The 18,852-nt window shown below is 43.5% G+C and overlaps 1 protein-coding gene across 1 annotated transcript in view; it reads left to right on the top strand.

Annotated features, from left to right (window-relative positions):
- map3k2 (mitogen-activated protein kinase kinase kinase 2) overlaps positions 1-18,852 on the top strand; it is a 90,676-nt gene that overhangs the window by 53,300 nt on the left and 18,524 nt on the right. The window contains exon 12 of the mRNA XM_069936031.1: positions 12,592-12,740. Coding sequence (XP_069792132.1) covers positions 12,592-12,740 — 149 coding nt within the window. The remainder of the gene's footprint in view (positions 1-12,591; positions 12,741-18,852) is intronic.

The following is an 18,852-nucleotide window of genomic DNA, read 5'->3' as shown; positions in this document are numbered from 1 at the left end:
TGTGTTGGCTATGAAGGATGTGTTGGCTATGAAGGATGTGTTGACTATGAAGGATGTGTTGGCTATGAAGGATGTGTTGACTAGGAAGGATGTGTTGGCTATGAAGGATGTGTTGACTATGAAGGATGTGTTGACTATGAAGGATGTGTTGGCTATGAAGGATGTGTTGGGTATGAAGGATGTGTTGACTATGAAGGATGTGTTGACTATTAAGGATGTGTTGACTATGAAGGATGTGTTGGGTATGAAGGATGTGTTGGCTATGAAGGATGTGTTAGCTATGAAGGATGAGTTGACTATGAAGGATGTGTTGGCTATGAAGGATGTGTTGACTAGGAAGGATGTGTTGGCTATGAAGGATGTGTTGTCTATGAAGGATGTGTTGACTATGAAGGATGTGTTGGCTATGAAGGATGTGTTGGGTATGAAGGATGTGTTGGCTATGAAGGATGTGTTGGCTATGAAGGATGTGTTGGCTATGAAGGATGTGTTGACTATGAAGGATGTGTTGGCTATGAAGGATGTGTTGGGTATGAAGGATGTGTTGGCTATGAAGGATGTGTTGGCTATGAAGGATGTGTTGGCTATGAAGGATGTGTTGGGTATGAAGGATGTGTTGGCTATGAAGGATGTGTTGGCTATGAAGGATGTGTTGACTATGAAGGATGTGTTGGCTATGAAGGATGTGTTGACTAGGAAGGATGTGTTGGCTATGAAGGATGTGTTGGCTATGAAGGATGTGTTGGCTATGAAGGATGTGTTGACTATGAAGGATGTGTTGGCTATGAAGGATGTGTTGACTAGGAAGGATGTGTTGGCTATGAAGGATGTGTTGACTATGAAGGATGTGTTGACTATGAAGGATGTGTTGGCTATGAAGGATGTGTTGGGTATGAAGGATGTGTTGACTATGAAGTATGTGTTGACTATTAAGGATGTGTTGACTATGAAGGATGTGTTGGGTATGAAGGATGTGTTGGCTATGAAGGATGTGTTGGCTATGAAGGATGAGTTGACTATGAAGGATGTGTTGGCTATGAAGGATGTGTTGACTAGGAAGGATGTGTTGGCTATGAAGGATGTGTTGACTATGAAGGATGTGTTGACTATGAAGGATGTGTTGGCTATGAAGGATGTGTTGGGTATGAAGGATGTGTTGGCTATGAAGGATGTGTTGGCTATGAAGGATGTGTTGGCTATGAAGGATGTGTTGACTATGAAGGATGTGTTGGCTATGAAGGATGTGTTGGGTATGAAGGATGTGTTGACTATGAAGGATGTGTTGACTATGAAGGATGTGTTGGCTATGAAGGATGTGTTGGGTATGAAGGATGTGTTGACTATGAAGGATGTGTTGACTATTAAGGATGTGTTGACTATGAAGGATGTGTTGGGTATGAAGGATGTGTTGGCTATGAAGGATGTGTTAGCTATGAAGGATGAGTTGACTATGAAGGATGTGTTGGCTATGAAGGATGTGTTGACTAGGAAGGATGTGTTGGCTATGAAGGATGTGTTGACTATGAAGGATGTGTTGACTATGAAGGATGTGTTGGCTATGAAGGATGTGTTGGGTATGAAGGATGTGTTGGCTATGAAGGATGTGTTGGCTATGAAGGATGTGTTGGCTATGAAGGATGTGTTGACTATGAAGGATGTGTTGGCTATGAAGGATGTGTTGGGTATGAAGGATGTGTTGGCTATGAAGGATGTGTTGGCTATGAAGGATGTGTTGGCTATGAAGGATGTGTTGGGTATGAAGGATGTGTTGGCTATGAAGGATGTGTTGGCTATGAAGGATGTGTTGACTATGAAGGATGTGTTGGCTATGAAGGATGTGTTGACTAGGAAGGATGTGTTGGCTATGAAGGATGTGTTGGCTATGAAGGATGTGTTGGCTATGAAGGATGTGTTGACTATGAAGGATGTGTTGGCTATGAAGGATGTGTTGACTAGGAAGGATGTGTTGGCTATGAAGGATGTGTTGACTATGAAGGATGTGTTGACTATGAAGGATGTGTTGGCTATGAAGGATGTGTTGGGTATGAAGGATGTGTTGACTATGAAGTATGTGTTGACTATTAAGGATGTGTTGACTATGAAGGATGTGTTGGGTATGAAGGATGTGTTGGCTATGAAGGATGTGTTGGCTATGAAGGATGAGTTGACTATGAAGGATGTGTTGGCTATGAAGGATGTGTTGACTAGGAAGGATGTGTTGGCTATGAAGGATGTGTTGACTATGAAGGATGTGTTGACTATGAAGGATGTGTTGGCTATGAAGGATGTGTTGGGTATGAAGGATGTGTTGGCTATGAAGGATGTGTTGGCTATGAAGGATGTGTTGGCTATGAAGGATGTGTTGACTATGAAGGATGTGTTGGCTATGAAGGATGTGTTGGGTATGAAGGATGTGTTGGCTATGAAGGATGTGTTGGCTATGAAGGATGTGTTGGCTATGAAGGATGTGTTGGCTATGAAGGATGTGTTGGGTATGAAGGATGTGTTGGGTATGAAGGATGTGTTGGCTATGAAGGATGTGTTGACTATGAAGGATGTGTTGACTATGAAGGATGTGTTGACTATGAAGGATGTGTTGGCTATGAAGGATGCGTTGGGTATGAAGGATGTGTTGGTTATGAAGGATGTGTTGGCTATGAAGGATGTGTTGGTTATGAAGGATGTGTTGGCTATGGAGGATGTGTTGGTTATGAAGGATGTGTTGGTTATGAAGGATGTGTTGACTATGAAGGATGTGTTGGTTATGAAGGATGTGTTGGCTATGAAGGATGTGTTGACTACGAAGGATGTGTTGACTACGAAGGATGTGTTGGCTATGAAGGATGTGTTGGTTATGAAGGATGTGTTGACAATGAAGGATGTGTTGTCTATGAAGGATGTGTTGACTATGAAGGATGTGTTGGTTATGAAGGATGTGTTGGTTATGAAGGATGTGTTGGTTATGATGGATGTGTTGGTTATGAACGATGTGTTGGCTATGAAGGATGTGTTGGTTATGAAGGATGTGTTGGTTATGAAGGATGTGTTGACTATGAAGAATGTGTTGGCTATGAAGGATGTGTTGGTTATGAAGGATGTGTTGGTTATGAAGGATGTGTTGGGTATGAAAGATGTGTTGGGTATGAAGGATGTGTTGGTTATGAAGGATGTGTTGGTTATGAAGGATGTGTTGGCTCTGAAGGATGTGTTGACTATGAAGGATGTGTTGGGTATGAAGGATGTGTTGGCTATGAAGGATGTGTTGGGTATGAAGGATGTGTTGGCTATGAAGGATGTGTTGACTATGAAGGATGTGTTGGTTATGAAGGATGTGTTGGCTATGAAGGATTTGTTGACTATGAAGGATGTGTTGGCTATGAAGGATGTGTTGACTATGAAGGATGTGTTGGCTATGAAGGATGTGTTGGGTATGAAGGATGTGTTGGGTATGAAGGATGTGTTGGTTATGAAGGATGTGTTGGCTATGAAGGATGTGTTGGCTATGAAGGATGTGTTGGCTATGAAGGATGTGTTGGCTATGAAGGATGTGTTGACTATGAAGGATGTGTTGGCAATGAAGGATGTGTTGGTTATGAAGGATGTGTTGGCTATGAAGGATGTGTTGGTTATGAAGGATGTGTTGGTTATGAAGGATGTGTTGACTAAGAAGGATGTGTTGACTAAGAAGGATGTGTTGGCTATGAAGGGTGTGTTGGTTATGAAGGATGTGTTGGTTATGAAGGATGTGTTGGGTATGAAGGATGTGTTGGGTATGAAGGATGTGTTGGCTATGAAGGATGTGTTGGTTATGAAGGATGTGTTGGTTATGAAGGATGTGTTGGCTATGAAGGATGTGTTGGGTATGAAGGATGTGTTGGCTATGAAGGATGTGTTGGCTATGAAGGATGTGTTGGTTATGAAGGATGTGTTGGCTATGAAGGATGTGTTGGGTATGAAGGATGTGTTGGCTATGAAGGATGTGTTGGCTATGAAGGATGTGTTGGCTATGAAGGATGTGTTGACTATGAAGGATGTGTTGGTTATGAAGGATGTGTTGGCTATGAAGGATGTGTTGGGTATGAAGGATGTGTTGGCTATGAAGGATGTGTTGGCTATGAAGGATGTGTTGGTTATGAAGGATGTGTTGGCTATGAAGGATTTGTTGACTATGAAAGATGTGTTGGCTATGAAGGATGTGTTGACTATGAAGGATGTGTTGGCTATGAAGGATGTGTTGACTATGAAGGATGTGTTGACTAGGAAGGATGTGTTGACTATGAAGGATGTGTTGGCTATGAAGGAGGTGTTGACTATGAAGGATGTGTTGGCTATGAAGGATGTGTTGGGTATGAAGGATGTGTTGGCTATGAAGGATGTGTTGGGTATGAAGGATGTGTTGGCTATGAAGGATGTGTTGGCTATGAAGGATGTGTTGACTATGAAGGATGTGTTGGCTATGAAGGATGTGTTGACTATGAAGGATGTGTTGGCTATGAAGGATGTGTTGGGTATGAAGGATGTGTTGGCTATGAAGGATGTGTTGACTATGAAGGATGTGTTGGCTATGAAGGATGTGTTGACTATGAAGGATGTGTTGGCTATTAAGGATGTGTTGGGTATGAAGGATGTGTTGGTTATGAAGGATGTGTTGGCTATGAAGGATGTGTTGGTTATGAAGGATGTGTTGGCTATGAAGGATGTGTTGGGTATGAAGGATGTGTTGGGTATGAAGGATGTGTTGGCTATGAAGGATGTGTTGGGTATGAAGGATGTGTTGGCTAATGTGTTGACTATGAAGGATGTGTTGGGTATGAAGGATGTGTTGGCTATGAAGGATGTGTTGGCTATGAAGGATGTGTTGGCTATGAAGGATGTGTTGACTAGGAAGTATGTGTTGGCTATGAAGGATGTGTTGGTTATGAAGGATGTGTTGGCTATGAAGGATGTGTTGGCTATGAAGGATGTGTTGGTTATGAAGGATTTGTTGACTATGATGAAGGAGTGGGGACTTTGGTTCGAGGGACTTCGGTAAGCAGGGGCTAAGAAGAAGCTTATTAGTAAAGGGTATTATAGTAAGAAAGGAGGAAATGGAGTCAGTTGGGGTAGTTAAGTGCTCCAGTTGTGGGAAGTCGGAGACAGCACAGCTGTTCCTGACGACTACACCTGCAAAAGGTGCATCCAATTGCATATAATGAGCGACCGTGTTAGGGAGCTTGAGCTGCAGTTGGATGAACTGAGGATCATAAGGGAAGTAGAGGCAGTGATAGAGAGGAGTTACAGGGAGACGGTCACCCCTAGAAGGCAGGAGTCAGGGAATTGGGTGACTGTGAGGAAAGGAGGGAGAGTGCCAGTGCAGAGTACCCCTGTGGAAGTGCCCCTAAGCAACATGTATTCGGCATTGGATACTGCTGGGGGGAACAGCCTATCAGGGACGAGTCGTGGGGGTCAGGTCTCTGGCACGGGGGCTGCCCCTGAGGCTCAGAAGGGAAGGAGGGATAAGAACAGAATACTTGTAGTTGGGGACTCATTAGTCAGAGGGACAGATAGAAGGTTTGTGGGATGAGATCGGGGATCCAGGTTGGTCTGTTGCCTCCCTGGTGCCAGGGTCAGGGATATCTCTGATCGAATACATAGCATTCTGCAAGGGGAAGGAGAACAGCCAGAAGTCGTGGTCCATGTGGGGACCAATGACTTAGTTAGAAGTGGGGATGAGGTCCTGAAACAGGATTATGTAGAATTAGGTAGGAAGTTAAAAAACAGGACCTCCAAGGTAGTAATCTCTGGATTGCTGCCCGTGCCACGAGCTAGTGAGGGTAGAAATAGTAGGATGTGGAGGATGAATGCGTGGCTAAAGAGATGGTGAAGGGGGCAAGAGATAAGATTTCTGGATCATTGGGATCTCTTCTGGGGAAGGTTGGACCTGTACAAGAGGGACGGACTCCACTTGAACTGGAGGGGGACCAATGTGCTGGCAAGTAGATTTGCTAGAGCTGTGGGGGAAGTTTTAAACTAGTTTGGCAGGGGGGTGGGGAACAGAGGGTGAGAGCAGTGTCCAGGGAGTATGGCCACCTAGCTAGGAATAAAAAAGATAAGAAAGGTAGGATGGAGATTAGGGTAGAAGGTAAAAAAGAGAATATATGTGAGGGTCATTCTCTGAGATGCATATATTTTAATGCAAGAAGCATAGTGAACAAGGTAGATGAGCTGAGAGCATGGATAGATACTTGGGGTCACGATATTGTGGCAATTAGTGAGACCTGGCTACAGGAGGGGCAGGACTGGCAACTTAATGTTCCAGGATACATTTGTTTTAGATGTGATAGATCAGGGGGTAATAAAGGAGAAGGAGTTGCTCTGCTTGTTAGGGAGGACATTACTGCCGTGAGGTGGCAGGATGGTATGGAGGGATCGACCAGTGAGGCTGTTTGGGTGGAATTGAGGGGTGGAGGAGGCAAGAGGGTGCTAATAGGGGTGTATTACAGACCACCAAATGGGCCAAGGGAATTAGAGGAACAAATTTGTAGGGAGATAACGTATATGTGTGAAAATCATAGGGTAGTGATCATGGGAGATTTTAACTTCCCACACATTGATTGGGATACCCATACGGTTAGAGGGCTGGATGGGCTGGAATTCGTTAAATGTGTTCAGGATTGTTTTCTAAATCAGTTAGTAGAAGAACCGACTCGGGATGGTGTAATGCTGGATCTCCTGTTAGGGAACGAGCTAGGTCAGGTAGCGGACATTAATGTTGGAGAACCAATTGGGACTAGTGATCATAATTCTGTTAGTTTTAGGGTAGTTTTAAGGAAGAGCAAGGAGGGGCCTAAAGTTGAGGTTCTGGATTGGAAAAGAGCAAATTTTGTAGGAATAAGAAGGAATTTGGGGAGTATTGAGTGGGACAAGATATTTTCAGGTAAGGATGTTAATGAAAAATGGAGGATATTCAAAAAAGAAATTTTGAGGGTACATAGTAGTTATATCCCAGTGTGGATCAAAGGAAAGGCTGGAAGTCATAGGGAGGCTTGGTTTTTGAGGAATATTGGAAATTTGGTTAGGAGAAAAAGGGAGGTGTACAAGAGGTATAAAGAGCAGGGAGCTGAGAAGTTGAAGGAGGACTACAAGGAGTGTAGAAGGAATCTTAAGAAAGAAATTAGAAAGGCCAAAAAAAGGCACGAAGAGGCTTTGGCAGACAGAGTAAAAATAAATCCAAAGGGTTTCTATAGGTACATTAAAAGTAAAAGATTAGTGAGGGATAAAATTGGACCCCTTGTAGACAGCGAGGGTAGGCTGAGTGAGAAGTCTGAGGAAATGGGGGAAATTTTGAATGATTTCTTTGCCTCGGTATTCACTAGGGAAAAAAATGTTGAACCAGTTGTAGTAAAGAAAAATAGTGGGGAGGTCATGAAGCATATAAGGATAACCGAGGAGGTAGTGATGGCTGTGTTGAAAAAGATAAAGGTGGATAAATCTCCTGGACCGGACAAAATATTCCCTAGGATACTCAGTGAGGCTAGTGGACAGTTAGTTGGGCCATTAACAGAGATATTTAGGATGTGACTGGCCACGGGGGTGGTACCAAAGGATTGGAGGGTGGCGCATATGGTTCCTCTGTTTAAGAAAGGGTCCATTATGCAAACCTGGGAATTATAGGCCTGTAAGTCTGACGTCTGTGGTGGGCAAGTTGATGGAAAGTGTTCTGAGGGATGGTATTTACAAATATTTGGAGGTACAGGGATTGCTAGGGAGTAATCAGCATGGTTTTGTCAGGGGTAGATCATGCTTGACAAACCTGATTGAGTTCTTCGAGGGGGTTACAAAAAAGGTTGATGAAGGGAAAGCTGTGGATGTTGTCTATTTGGACTTTAGTAAAGCTTTTGACAAAGTTCCCCACGGGAGGTTAGGAAAAAAGGTGGAGGCATTAGGTATAAATAAGGAGGTAGTGAAATGGATTCAGCAGTGGTTGGATGGAAGGTGTCAGAGAGTAGTGGTAGAAAATTGTTTGTCCAATTGGAGGCCGGTGACTAGTGGAGTTCCTCAGGGTTCGGTCCTGGGTCCACTATTATTTGGTATATATATTAACGATCTGGATGTAGGGGTAGAGAATTGGATAAGCAAGTTTGTGGATGACACAAAGATTGGTGATGTTGTGGACAGTGAGGTAGATTACCGTCGATTAAAAAGTGATTTAGGAAGGCTGGAGGTGTGGGCTGAGAAATGGCTGATGGAATTTAATACAGATAAATGTGAGGTGCTGCATTTTGGAAAGCCAAATTTAAATAGGTCATATACATTGAATGGTAGACAATTGAGGAGTGCAGAGCAACAAAGGGATTTAGGAGTTATGGTAAATAGTACCCTCAAGGCTGATACTCAGGTAGATGGTGTGGTGAAGAAGGCATTTGGAATGTTGGCCTTCATAAATCGGAGTATTGAATTCAAGAGTAGGGAGGTTATGATGAAATTGTACAAGGCATTGGTGAGGCCAAATTTGGAGTACTGTGTACAGTTTTGGTCACCAAATTATAGGAAAGATATAAACAAAATAGAGAGAGTGCAGAGAAGGTTCACGAGAATGTTGACAGGATTTCAGGGTCTGAGTTACAGGGAAAGGTTGTGCAGACTGGGGCTTTTTTCTCCGGAGCGTAGAAGATTGAGGGGGGACTTGATAGAGGTGTTTAAGATTTTAAAAGGGACAGACAGAGTAAATGTGGATAGGCTTTTTCAATTAAGAGTGGGGGAGATTCAAACTAGAGGACATGGTTTAAGATTGAAGGGGGAAAATTATAAGGGGAACATGAGGGGAAATTTCTTTATGCAGAGGGTGGTGGGGATATGGAATGAGCTTCCGGCAGACGTGGTCGAGGCGTGATCATTGGTTACATTTAAGGAAAGACTGGATCATTACATGGATAGGAGGGGACTAGAGGGGTATGGACCGGGTGCTGGTCAGTGGGACTAGGAGGGTGGGGATTTGCTACGGCATGGACTAGTAGGGCCGAACTGGCCTGTTCTGTGCTGTAAGTGGTTATATGGTTATATGGATGGATGTGTTGGCTATGAAGGATGTGTTGGTTATGAAGGATGTTGACTAGGAAGTATGTGTTGGCTATGAAGGATGTGTTGGTTATGAAGGATGTGTTGGCTATGAAGGATGTGTTGGCTATGAAGGATGTGTTGGCTATGAAGGATGTGTTGGTTATGAAGGATGTGTTGTCTAGGAAGTATGTGTTGACTAGGAAGTATGTGTTGACTAGGAAGTATGTGTTGGCTATGAAGGATGTGTTGGCTATGAAGGATGTGTTGGCTATGAAGGATGTGTTGGGTATGAAGGATGTGTTGGGTATGAAGGATGTGTTAGGTATGAAGGATGTGTTGGCAATGAAGGATGTGTTGGCAATGAAGGATGTGTTGGCTATGAAGGATGTGTTGACTAGGAAGTATGTGTTGGCTATGAAGGATGTGTTGGTTAATGTGTTGGCTATGAAGGATGCCCTGAGCTGGTGATTGGCACTGTGGAAATGAGAGCTCTTTGTAAACTTCAACAGACCTGGTGAATACTGGGCTGAGAAAGAAACAAACAAGCTACCATACCCGTTGATGAGGCAGCATTGAATGAATGACCCTCTAGGTGGTTAAGATTTGATCCCTGTAGCCCACGTGAAGTTGCTGGCTGGATGAGCCTGCTGTTGGCCTTCATCCGACACCATTACAAAGGTCGCTATGGGAGGAAGTCGATTCCTCATGCTGCTGTTTCATCCCCTGATCACTGTGATTATGAACCATGGAACATTCCAGCACAATGCAGGCCCTTCAGCCCACAAAGTCGTTCCCTATCACACATCTACACCCTAAAGTTTTAAAATTCAGACATGCAGCTCAGTAACAGGCCATTTCGGCCCACGAGCCCGCGCCGACCAATTTACACCCAATTGACCTACAACCCCCAGTACATTTTGAACGGTGGGAGGAAACTGTCAACCGTGTCACTGTCTATTTTTCTAATATCCATGTACCTGTTTAAGAGTCTTTTAAATGTCCCTATTATACCAGCCTCCACCAACTCCCCTGACAATGTATTCCAGACACCCACTACTCCCTGTGTTTAAAAGTAAACTTAACTTCTGACGTCTCCCTTAAACTTTTCTCCACTCACCTTAAACAGATATCCTCTGTTGTTGCTGCTTGGATAAAGAGGCTGGATGTCCCCTCTATCTACCCCCCTCATAGTCTTGCACACAGAGTCATGGGAGTTCTTCTGTAGCATTCTGAAAATCCTAGCCCTTCCTCACATTGCAGTGCCTCTCTCCACTGGACCTGCCATTTTTCAGTTCACTCACTGTCTCTGCCGGGTTCGGCTGGTTCCAGGATGCTGGTCCCACAGCTTTGACCCCGTGATTTCAGGTGTGAAAGCCCAGAGTAGCAATGAGAGTACGGCTGAGGGAATCGCATCCTCATCTCTCATTCAGTCTCCTGACACCCAGACCGCAACACAGGCTGGGACTGGAACCTTGTCCGAAATCTTAGCATGGTGGTTTCCCAGAGCAGGGGAACCGAGGACAAGAGGGCACAACTTCAGGATTGAAGGGCGCCCGTTTAAAACAGAGATGCAGAGGAATTTATTTAGCCAGAGAGCGGTGAATCTCTGGAATTGGGTGGCTGTGGAGGCCAAGTCGTTGGGTATACTTAAGGGAGAGATGGATAGGTATCTGAATAGTCAGGGTATCAAGGTTATGGGGAGTAGGCCGGGGAGTTGGAGAATGGATGAGCTCATGATGGAATGGTGGAGTGGACTCAATGGGCTGAATGGCCTACTTCTGCTCCTATATTTTAAGGTCTTTTCAAGCTTGTGTGATAATTGGCAGTCTCTTATGTCAATTACATGTCGCAGGAATCTTCAAATCCAATTTCCCCTTATCTCATCACTGTCGATTTATGACAGAGGTGCAAATTTAAGACTACTTGTGAAATATATTGACAGTTGTAATCTTTTCTGGGAAGGCGGGTTGGTGAAAGTTGAAATGTGAACGTCTTGTTGCTGCTACATTTCCTCCATTACAATGGCATAATCTTCTCATGGGTTGGAGAGAGAAATTTCCTCCATTACAATGGCATAATCTTCTCATGGGTCGGAGAGAGAAATTTCCTCCATTACAATGGCATAGTCTTCTCATGGGTCGGAGAGAGAAATTTCTTCCATTACAATGGCATAATCTTGTCATGGGTTGGAGAGAGAAATTTCCTCCATTACAGTGGCATAATCTTCTCATGGGTTGGAGAGAGAAATTTCCTCCATTACAATGGCATAATCTTCTCATGGGTCGGAGAGAGAAATTTCCTCCATTACAATGGCATAATCTTCTCATGGGTTGGAGAGAGAAATTTCCTCCATTACAATGGCATAATCTTCTCATGGGTTGGAGAGAGAAATTTCCTCCATTACAATGGCATAATCTTCTCATGGGTTGGAGAGAGAAATTTCCTCCATTACAATGGCATAATCTGCTCATGGGTTGGACAGAGAAATTTCCTCCATTACAATGGCATAATCTTCTCATGGATCGGAGAGAGAAATTTCCTCCATTACAATGGCATAATCTTCTCATGGGTCGGAGAGAGAAATTTCCTCCATTATAATGGCATAATCTTCTCATGGGTCGGAGAGAGAAATTTCCTCCATTATAATGGCATAATCTTCTCATGGGTCGGAGAAAGAAATTTATATTAAGTAGAGATGAGCGACAATGCAAAATGTTCCCAGAAAATCTTCAAAGTAACTGCAGTTGTTTTCTTTGTATATTGAATTAATTTTTTTTTGATGTACAGCACAGTAACAGGCCCATCAGGCCCATGAGCCCCTGCCTCCCCAATACCTACAACCTCCATGTGTTTTTGGAGTGTGGGAGGAAGCCAACCCAAGGAAAACTCGCGCAGACATGGGGAGAATGTACAAACTCCTTACTGACAGCACGGGATTCAAACCCCGGTCGCTGGTGCTTTAACAGCGTTTCGCTAACCATGCCGTCCAAAATAAAGGGATTGTGCAGTACAGTACCCAGTTTGCACTGAGTGAGTTAGATGGTGAGGTAAACCATGAGTTCATGAAAGGTAGAAAACTGATGACTTGTAACCATGGATAATGGGGAAGGTGCACCTTCCTTTGTGGTTATAGTACTGGATGAGCAACCCTGAAAACACAATTAGATGTAATCAGGACTTCCAACCATGTGAGCTCTGACTTGTGTTTGAGCATGTGACATCGTGTCTCTGAAGGGTGGAATGTACGAACATGCTGCAAAAACTCAGCGGGACACGCAGCATCCGTAAGAAGTGAAGGGTAACCGACATTTTTGGGCTGAATGGCGGAGCAGCCTGACTCCTGCTCCTATTTCTGATGTTATTGCCATGTCAAAGTCCCAGGATCCCACAAACCACCCCAGATATATTCCACTGTAGTGCACAGCATTTCAGCCAAAGCAGCCGCTTCTCAAGAGCATCTTGGGTTTGGCGATAATGCCAGCACCAAAAGTAAATGCCATGCAGAGAAAGTCTGCATTCAGTGCTGGTGTTACATTTTGCTTTTCTTTTTAGCTCCAAGAGCGCCTTCAAACTGGAGACTGGGCAAGCTCCTGGGCCAGGGGGCCTTCGGCAGGGTTTATCTGTGCTACGACGCAGACACAGCCAGAGAACTGGCAGTGAAGCAGGTTCAGTTCGACCCAGATAGCCCTGAGACCAGCAAGGTGAGAATCCTACAGGATGCGAATGCTGCGGGAAGCAGGGGGGCTGGGGGGTGATGGGGGGGTGATGAGGGGGAGGGAGCTCTGGCCTCACATGCATAGAAATGCTCTGTTACCCAAACCGGACCTGATTAATCCCATTGCCCACTCCAAATCTGGCTCCTCAGAACTCATCACAGTACCTTTAAGGCAATAAAATGAGAAAATACTGGAAATACTCGGCAGGTAATAACCATCAGGAAAGAACGAGAGGTGCCTCAAGGCTCAGGGGCCATACATAAGATCACATATAACCCTGAGATTCTTTTTCCTGTGGGTGAGGCAGAATTACTCCTTATTGGTAGTGCAAAAAATAAATTGTACTCAAACAAATAAAGAAATGTAAACAAACTGTGTAATTCAGAGAGAGAAAAAAAATCAATAAAGTGCCTTTAAATGAGACCCTGATTGAGTTTGTCGTTCAGGAGTCTGATGGTGGAGGGGGAGCAGCTGTTCCTGAACCTGGTGGTGCGAGTCTTGTGGCACCGAGACCTCTTTCCTGATGGCAGCAGCGAGAACAGAGCGTGTGCTGGATAGGGTGGATCTTTGATGATTACTGCTGCTCTCCGATGGCAGCGTTCCCTGTAGATCTTCTCGATGGCGGGGAGGGTTCTACCTCTTTTCAGACTCCTAAACAACAAACTCAATCATAAACTTGTTAAGGACTCTTACTTAACACATTATTTTTTACTGTATTACACATTCAGATTGTTTACAGTTTCTCTTTGTTTGAATTTCTCATTTTTGTATACGTATCTTCTCTTGAGTACAGTATATTATACTATAGATAAGTAGAAATTCTGCCTCACCCATAGGAAAAGGAATTTCAGGGTTGTATGTGATGGAATGTATGTACTCTGACAATAAATCTGAACTTTGAGGTCAGGAAGTATCTAAGCAGAGAGAAACGTGATTGTTTCCCTTTAACTACCCTTCATCTATGGTGGTCATTTGTTTGAAACATTAATAGTCTTTCTTGACACAGATTCAATGAGCAATGCTGATCATTTCAACCATTTTATTTTGGAATTCCAGCATCTGCATTTAATTGTCAGTCACTTTTTAAATATATTACTTGTCTTGCCTGCCTGGACACTGAGTGAACATCTGTGTAACTCTCCAGTTGTATCAACAAATTTAAACATCTACCTCGGTGAAAGGATCTAGGAAACTGTGTACAAACAATGCTGGAGTAACTCAACAGGTCAAATAGTGGACTTTATGTAGCAAAGATACATAACCAACGTTCCTGGCTTGAGTCCTTCATCAACTCGAGAACCTGTGAAATGTGGTCTGGGGAGTGTTATAGAACTGATTAACTTGTAAAGGAGAGAAGAGTGGAAAGATGTATCTCTGTTCGGCTCTCTTCCAGGGAAGGTGGGACCTGTTCTGACAGGATGGTTTGCATCTGAACTGGAGGGGGACTAATATCCTTGAGGGAAGGTTTACAGTGCTGCTCTGATTGGTTTAAACTAAATTTGCCAGGGAATAGAAACCAGAGTGCCAGAGAAGATAGAGGAGTGGATAAAGATGATATGAAAATTGCATGTAATGTCAGAAGTCAACGGGTTGTATATGATGTAAATTTTAAAGTGCATCTATTGTAGGATTATGGTAGGAAAGGCAGATGAGCTTAGAGCGTGGATGGGCACGTGGAATTATGACGTTATGGCCATTAGAACTGACAGCTCAATGTTCCGTTGCTTTAGACACGATAGAATTGGGGGATGAAAGGGAGGAGAAGTGGCCTTGCTCATCAGGGAAAATATCACAGCTGTGCTCAGGCAGGAGAGACCAGAGGGCTCATCTACTGAGGCTATATGGGTGGAGCTGAGGAACAGGAAAGATATGACCACACTCATGGGGTTATATTATAGACCACCCAATAGTCAATGGGAATTGGAGGAACAAATCTTTACAGAGATAGCAAACATCTGCAGGAAACGTAAGGTTGAGATAGTAGGGGATTTTAACTTCCTACATATTGACTGGGACTCCCATACTCTAAAAGGGCTGGATGGCTTGGAATTGGTCAAATGTGTTCAGGAAACTTTTCTAGATCAATATGTAGAGGTGCCAATTAGAGAGGGTGCAATACTGGACCTCCTATTAGGGAACAAGGCAGGATAGGAGACAGAAGTATGTGTAGAGGAACATTTTGGGTCCAGTGATCGTAATGCAATTAGTTTCAAGTTAATTATGGAGAAAGATGGGTCTGGGCCTCAGGTTGAGATTCTGAATTGGAGAAAGATTAATTTTGAGGAAATAAGAAAGGATCCAGAGTGTGTGGATTGGGATAAGTTGTTTTTGGGCTAGTGGAAGATCTTCAAAGCTGAAATTTTGAGAGTACAGAGTTTGTATGTTCCTGTCAGAATTAAAGATGAGTTAGCAGGCAGAGGAAACCTTGGTTTTCAAGGGATATTGGGGATCTGACTCAGAAGAAGAAAAGTATATAAATCGACAGTGAGGGAGGCTAGTGTAGAAATTGAAGGAGCTCTGGCAGAAATATTTAAAATGTCCTTAGCTATGGTGTAGTGCCGGAGGACTGGAGGGTAGCTCATGTTGTTCTTTTGTTTAAAAAAGGCTCCAAATGTAACCCAGGAAATTATAGGCCAGTGAGCTTGACGTGAATGGTAGGTAAATTATTGGAAGGTGTTCTAAGAGGTTGGATATACAATTATTTGGATAGACAGCTGATTAGGAATAGTCAACATGGCTTTGTGCATGTTAGGTTGTGTTTAACCAATCTTATACAGTTTTTCGAGGCATTTACCAGGAAAGTTGACAAAGGAAAGGCTATTGTCTACGTGGACTTTAGTGAGGCCTTTGACAAGGTCCCACATGAGAGGTTAGTCAGGAGGTTTCAGACATTAGGTATTAATGGTGAAATAGTGAACTGGATTTGACAATGGCTGGATAGGAGAAGGCAGAGAGTTGTGGTGGATGATGCTTCTCAGACTGGTGTGACTAATGGTGTGCCTCAGGGATCAGTGCTGGGACCATTGTTGTTTGTCATCTATTATCAATGATCTGGATGATAATGTGGTCAATTGGATCAGCAAGTTTGCAGATAACACTAGGATTGGAGACGTTGTGGACAGTGAGGAAGATTTTTAAAGGTTGCAGAGGAATCTGGACCAACTGGAAAAATGGGCTGAAAAATGGCAGATGGAATTTAATGCAGACAAGTGTGAGGTGTTGCATTTTGGAAAAGAACAAACCAAGAAAGGATGTGCACAGTAAATGGTCTTGCACTGAGGAGTGCAGTAGAACAGCGGGATCTGGGAATACTGTTATGAGCCCAGAGGACCCCAAAATCCAGTAGCAATAGATATTCACCAAGACAAGTGATTACTTAAACAAAATTTGCTTTTAATTATCTTTAAACATGAAAACAGGATCACACTTTAACTTATCACTATTAATTTAACTAACCTAACTTAACCCCCTTTTAATTCTAAGCACACGTGTGTGTAAGTTCAGAAAAGTTCTTTGATTCACAGTCCAATCTCACTTCTCATTCCTCCAAGTTCACTGGTTGCACAGAATTTAACATTTATGAAGTTCACCAAGTTTTGGTGCTTGAAAAGTAAATGGTTACTGCTCAAGAAGGTTCTTGTCGGTTTTCAGAGAGAGATTTGTTGTTTGCTGGACACCTACAACTGATTCCTTGTAACCAGCCACTTCAGTATCTTGCCAAAGAAACTTGCCCCATTAGGGTTTTCCAGATGATAACCTCATTCTTTCAGGTCACCACAGAGTTCCTTTCGGATTTTCTTATTTCAAGTGAAACATTAGGCAGCCTTTCCTCTTGTATGAACCATAAGGGCTTTGACCAGGCTGAACTAAGCACTCACAACCCATCTTCCAAATGGGGTTTTCCAACAAGCTTGCCAGGTTGTCCTGTTCTAGTAAAACTGCAGAACTGAATTCTCTCTCTCTCTCTCTCTCTCAGAGAAAAGCCTGTTTGACTCCCTCTCTGCTTGCAAAAACCACATGACCCTCTTAGAACAGCAAGTTGCCACCCAAATAGCCCGCGGCTTCAAACCTTTCATCTGTTGCTTTTCAAAACAACAGTCCATTAGTGAAGTCTCTTGGGCACTCTCCAGAGCTTTTGCAAAGGCTATTGGAGCCAGACTGTCTGGCTTGAACAGAGCTCCAGTATTTTAAATGAGATCTGTTATGAAGTGTTTGTATGTGACCTACACTAAAAACACCTGGAGAGTAAGGATTACAGACATCAGGATGCTCTTTATCAACTACAGTTGAGTATTTAACACCATTAGCTCCTCCAAACTGATCAGCAAACGCCAAAACCTGGGACTCAACACCCCAATGTGTAATTGGATCATGGATTTCCTCACCGCCAGACCACAATCATTGAGGATTGGTTAGAACAATGGTTCTCAACCTTTTTCTTTCCACTCATATCACTTTAAGTAATCCCTAGGCCATCAATACTCTGTGATGAGTAAGGGATTGCTTAAGGTGAGATGTGAATGGGAAGGAAAGGTTGAGATTCACTGCTCTAGACCCAATTGTTACTGAAATATTAGCTTGAGAAAAATTGTCATTGACCCATTTCCTTTGGAGTTCTGAAACCGTGCACATAACGAGTTAATTAGGGATGAATAAAACAGTGTTTTTCAAACTTTTTCCTTCTATCCACATACCACCTTAATTAATCCCTCACTAATCACAGAGCACCGATGGCATAGGGAATACTTAAAGTGGGATGTGAGTGGAAAGAAAAAGGTTGAGAACCACTGGGTTAGAACATCTCCTCCACAATCTCCATCAGTACTGAAGCACCAAAGGGCTGTGTTCTTCGCCTCCTGTTCTTCTCACTTTACACCTACGATGTGTGGCTCGGTACGACAATAACATCATCTATAAATTTGCTGACGATATCACGGTAGAGGGTTGTATAAAGGAAGGTGATGAGTTAGCAAACAGGAGGGAGATTGAAAACTTGGTGCACCAACAAAACTTTGCACTCAACATCACCAAAACTCAGGAGCTGAATGTTGACTTCCAGAGGTGAAAGCCAGAGGTTTACAATCCAGTGATCATTGCGGGATCAAAGTGGTGAAGGTGAGCAAATTTAAGTTCTTTGGAGTCACTTTCTCAGAATCTTTCCTGGACCCAACACACCAATGGCATCGTGAAGAAAGCCCGTAAGCTCCTCGACTTCCTCAGGAGTTTGTGGAGGTTTGATATGACACCAGAAACCCTGGCAAATTTCTACAGAGGTGTGGTGGAAAGTGTGCTGACCGGCTGCATCACGGTCTGGTACAGGGACACCAATACCCCAAGCATAAAGCCCTCCAAAAAGTAGTTGACATCACAGGCAAAGCCCCGCGCACATCAAGAACATCTACAGGGAACGCTGCCATCAGAGAGCAGCAGCGTTCCCCATCCTGCACACGCTCTGTTCTCGCGGCTGCCATCAGGAAAGAGGTATCGATGCCACAAGAATCGCACCCACCAGATTCAGGAACAGCTGCTCCCCCTCCACCATCAGACTCCTCAACGACAAACTCAATCAGGGACTCGTTTAAGGACTCTGCCTTGTGCACTTGATTGATTTTTTAAATTCTCTCTGAATTGCACAGTCGGTTTGCTTACATTTGTTATGTTTACAGTTCTTTATTTATTTACATGTAGACGCTGTGTACATACTACTCTAAGTGGTCATTCAGTCTGACAAAAAAATCTGAAAAAACATCTAAGGGTCGTAACTAAAAAAAAAGGTTGACAATAGCGGGTCAAGAGGACAGGTTATTTGGAGAGGATTTTTGGAAGTAACTTTTCAGTGGAAGCTGGGTTGAAATCTGGAATAGACTCTGCCCGAGAGGGTGGCAGAGGCAGGTACCCTCCCACTGTTTGGATCTGCAGTTGAATTGCTGTTGTGTGGAAGGCTAGCGCCCGAATGCCGAAGATGCCTTTGGAATGGAATACGAATTTATGGCTGGCACGGACACAAGGGACTGAAGGGCCGCTCTCTCTGTCTCTGTGTTTTTGGAGTGGGATAAGATATAGGAGTTAATGAAGCTTTGAGCTCTTGTTTAATGAA

The sequence above is a fragment of the Narcine bancroftii genome, chromosome 4 (assembly GCF_036971445.1).
Source record: "Narcine bancroftii isolate sNarBan1 chromosome 4, sNarBan1.hap1, whole genome shotgun sequence".
Classification (NCBI taxonomy): Eukaryota; Metazoa; Chordata; class Chondrichthyes; order Torpediniformes; family Narcinidae; genus Narcine; species Narcine bancroftii.
This window is presented reverse-complemented; position numbering and strand designations above follow the sequence as displayed.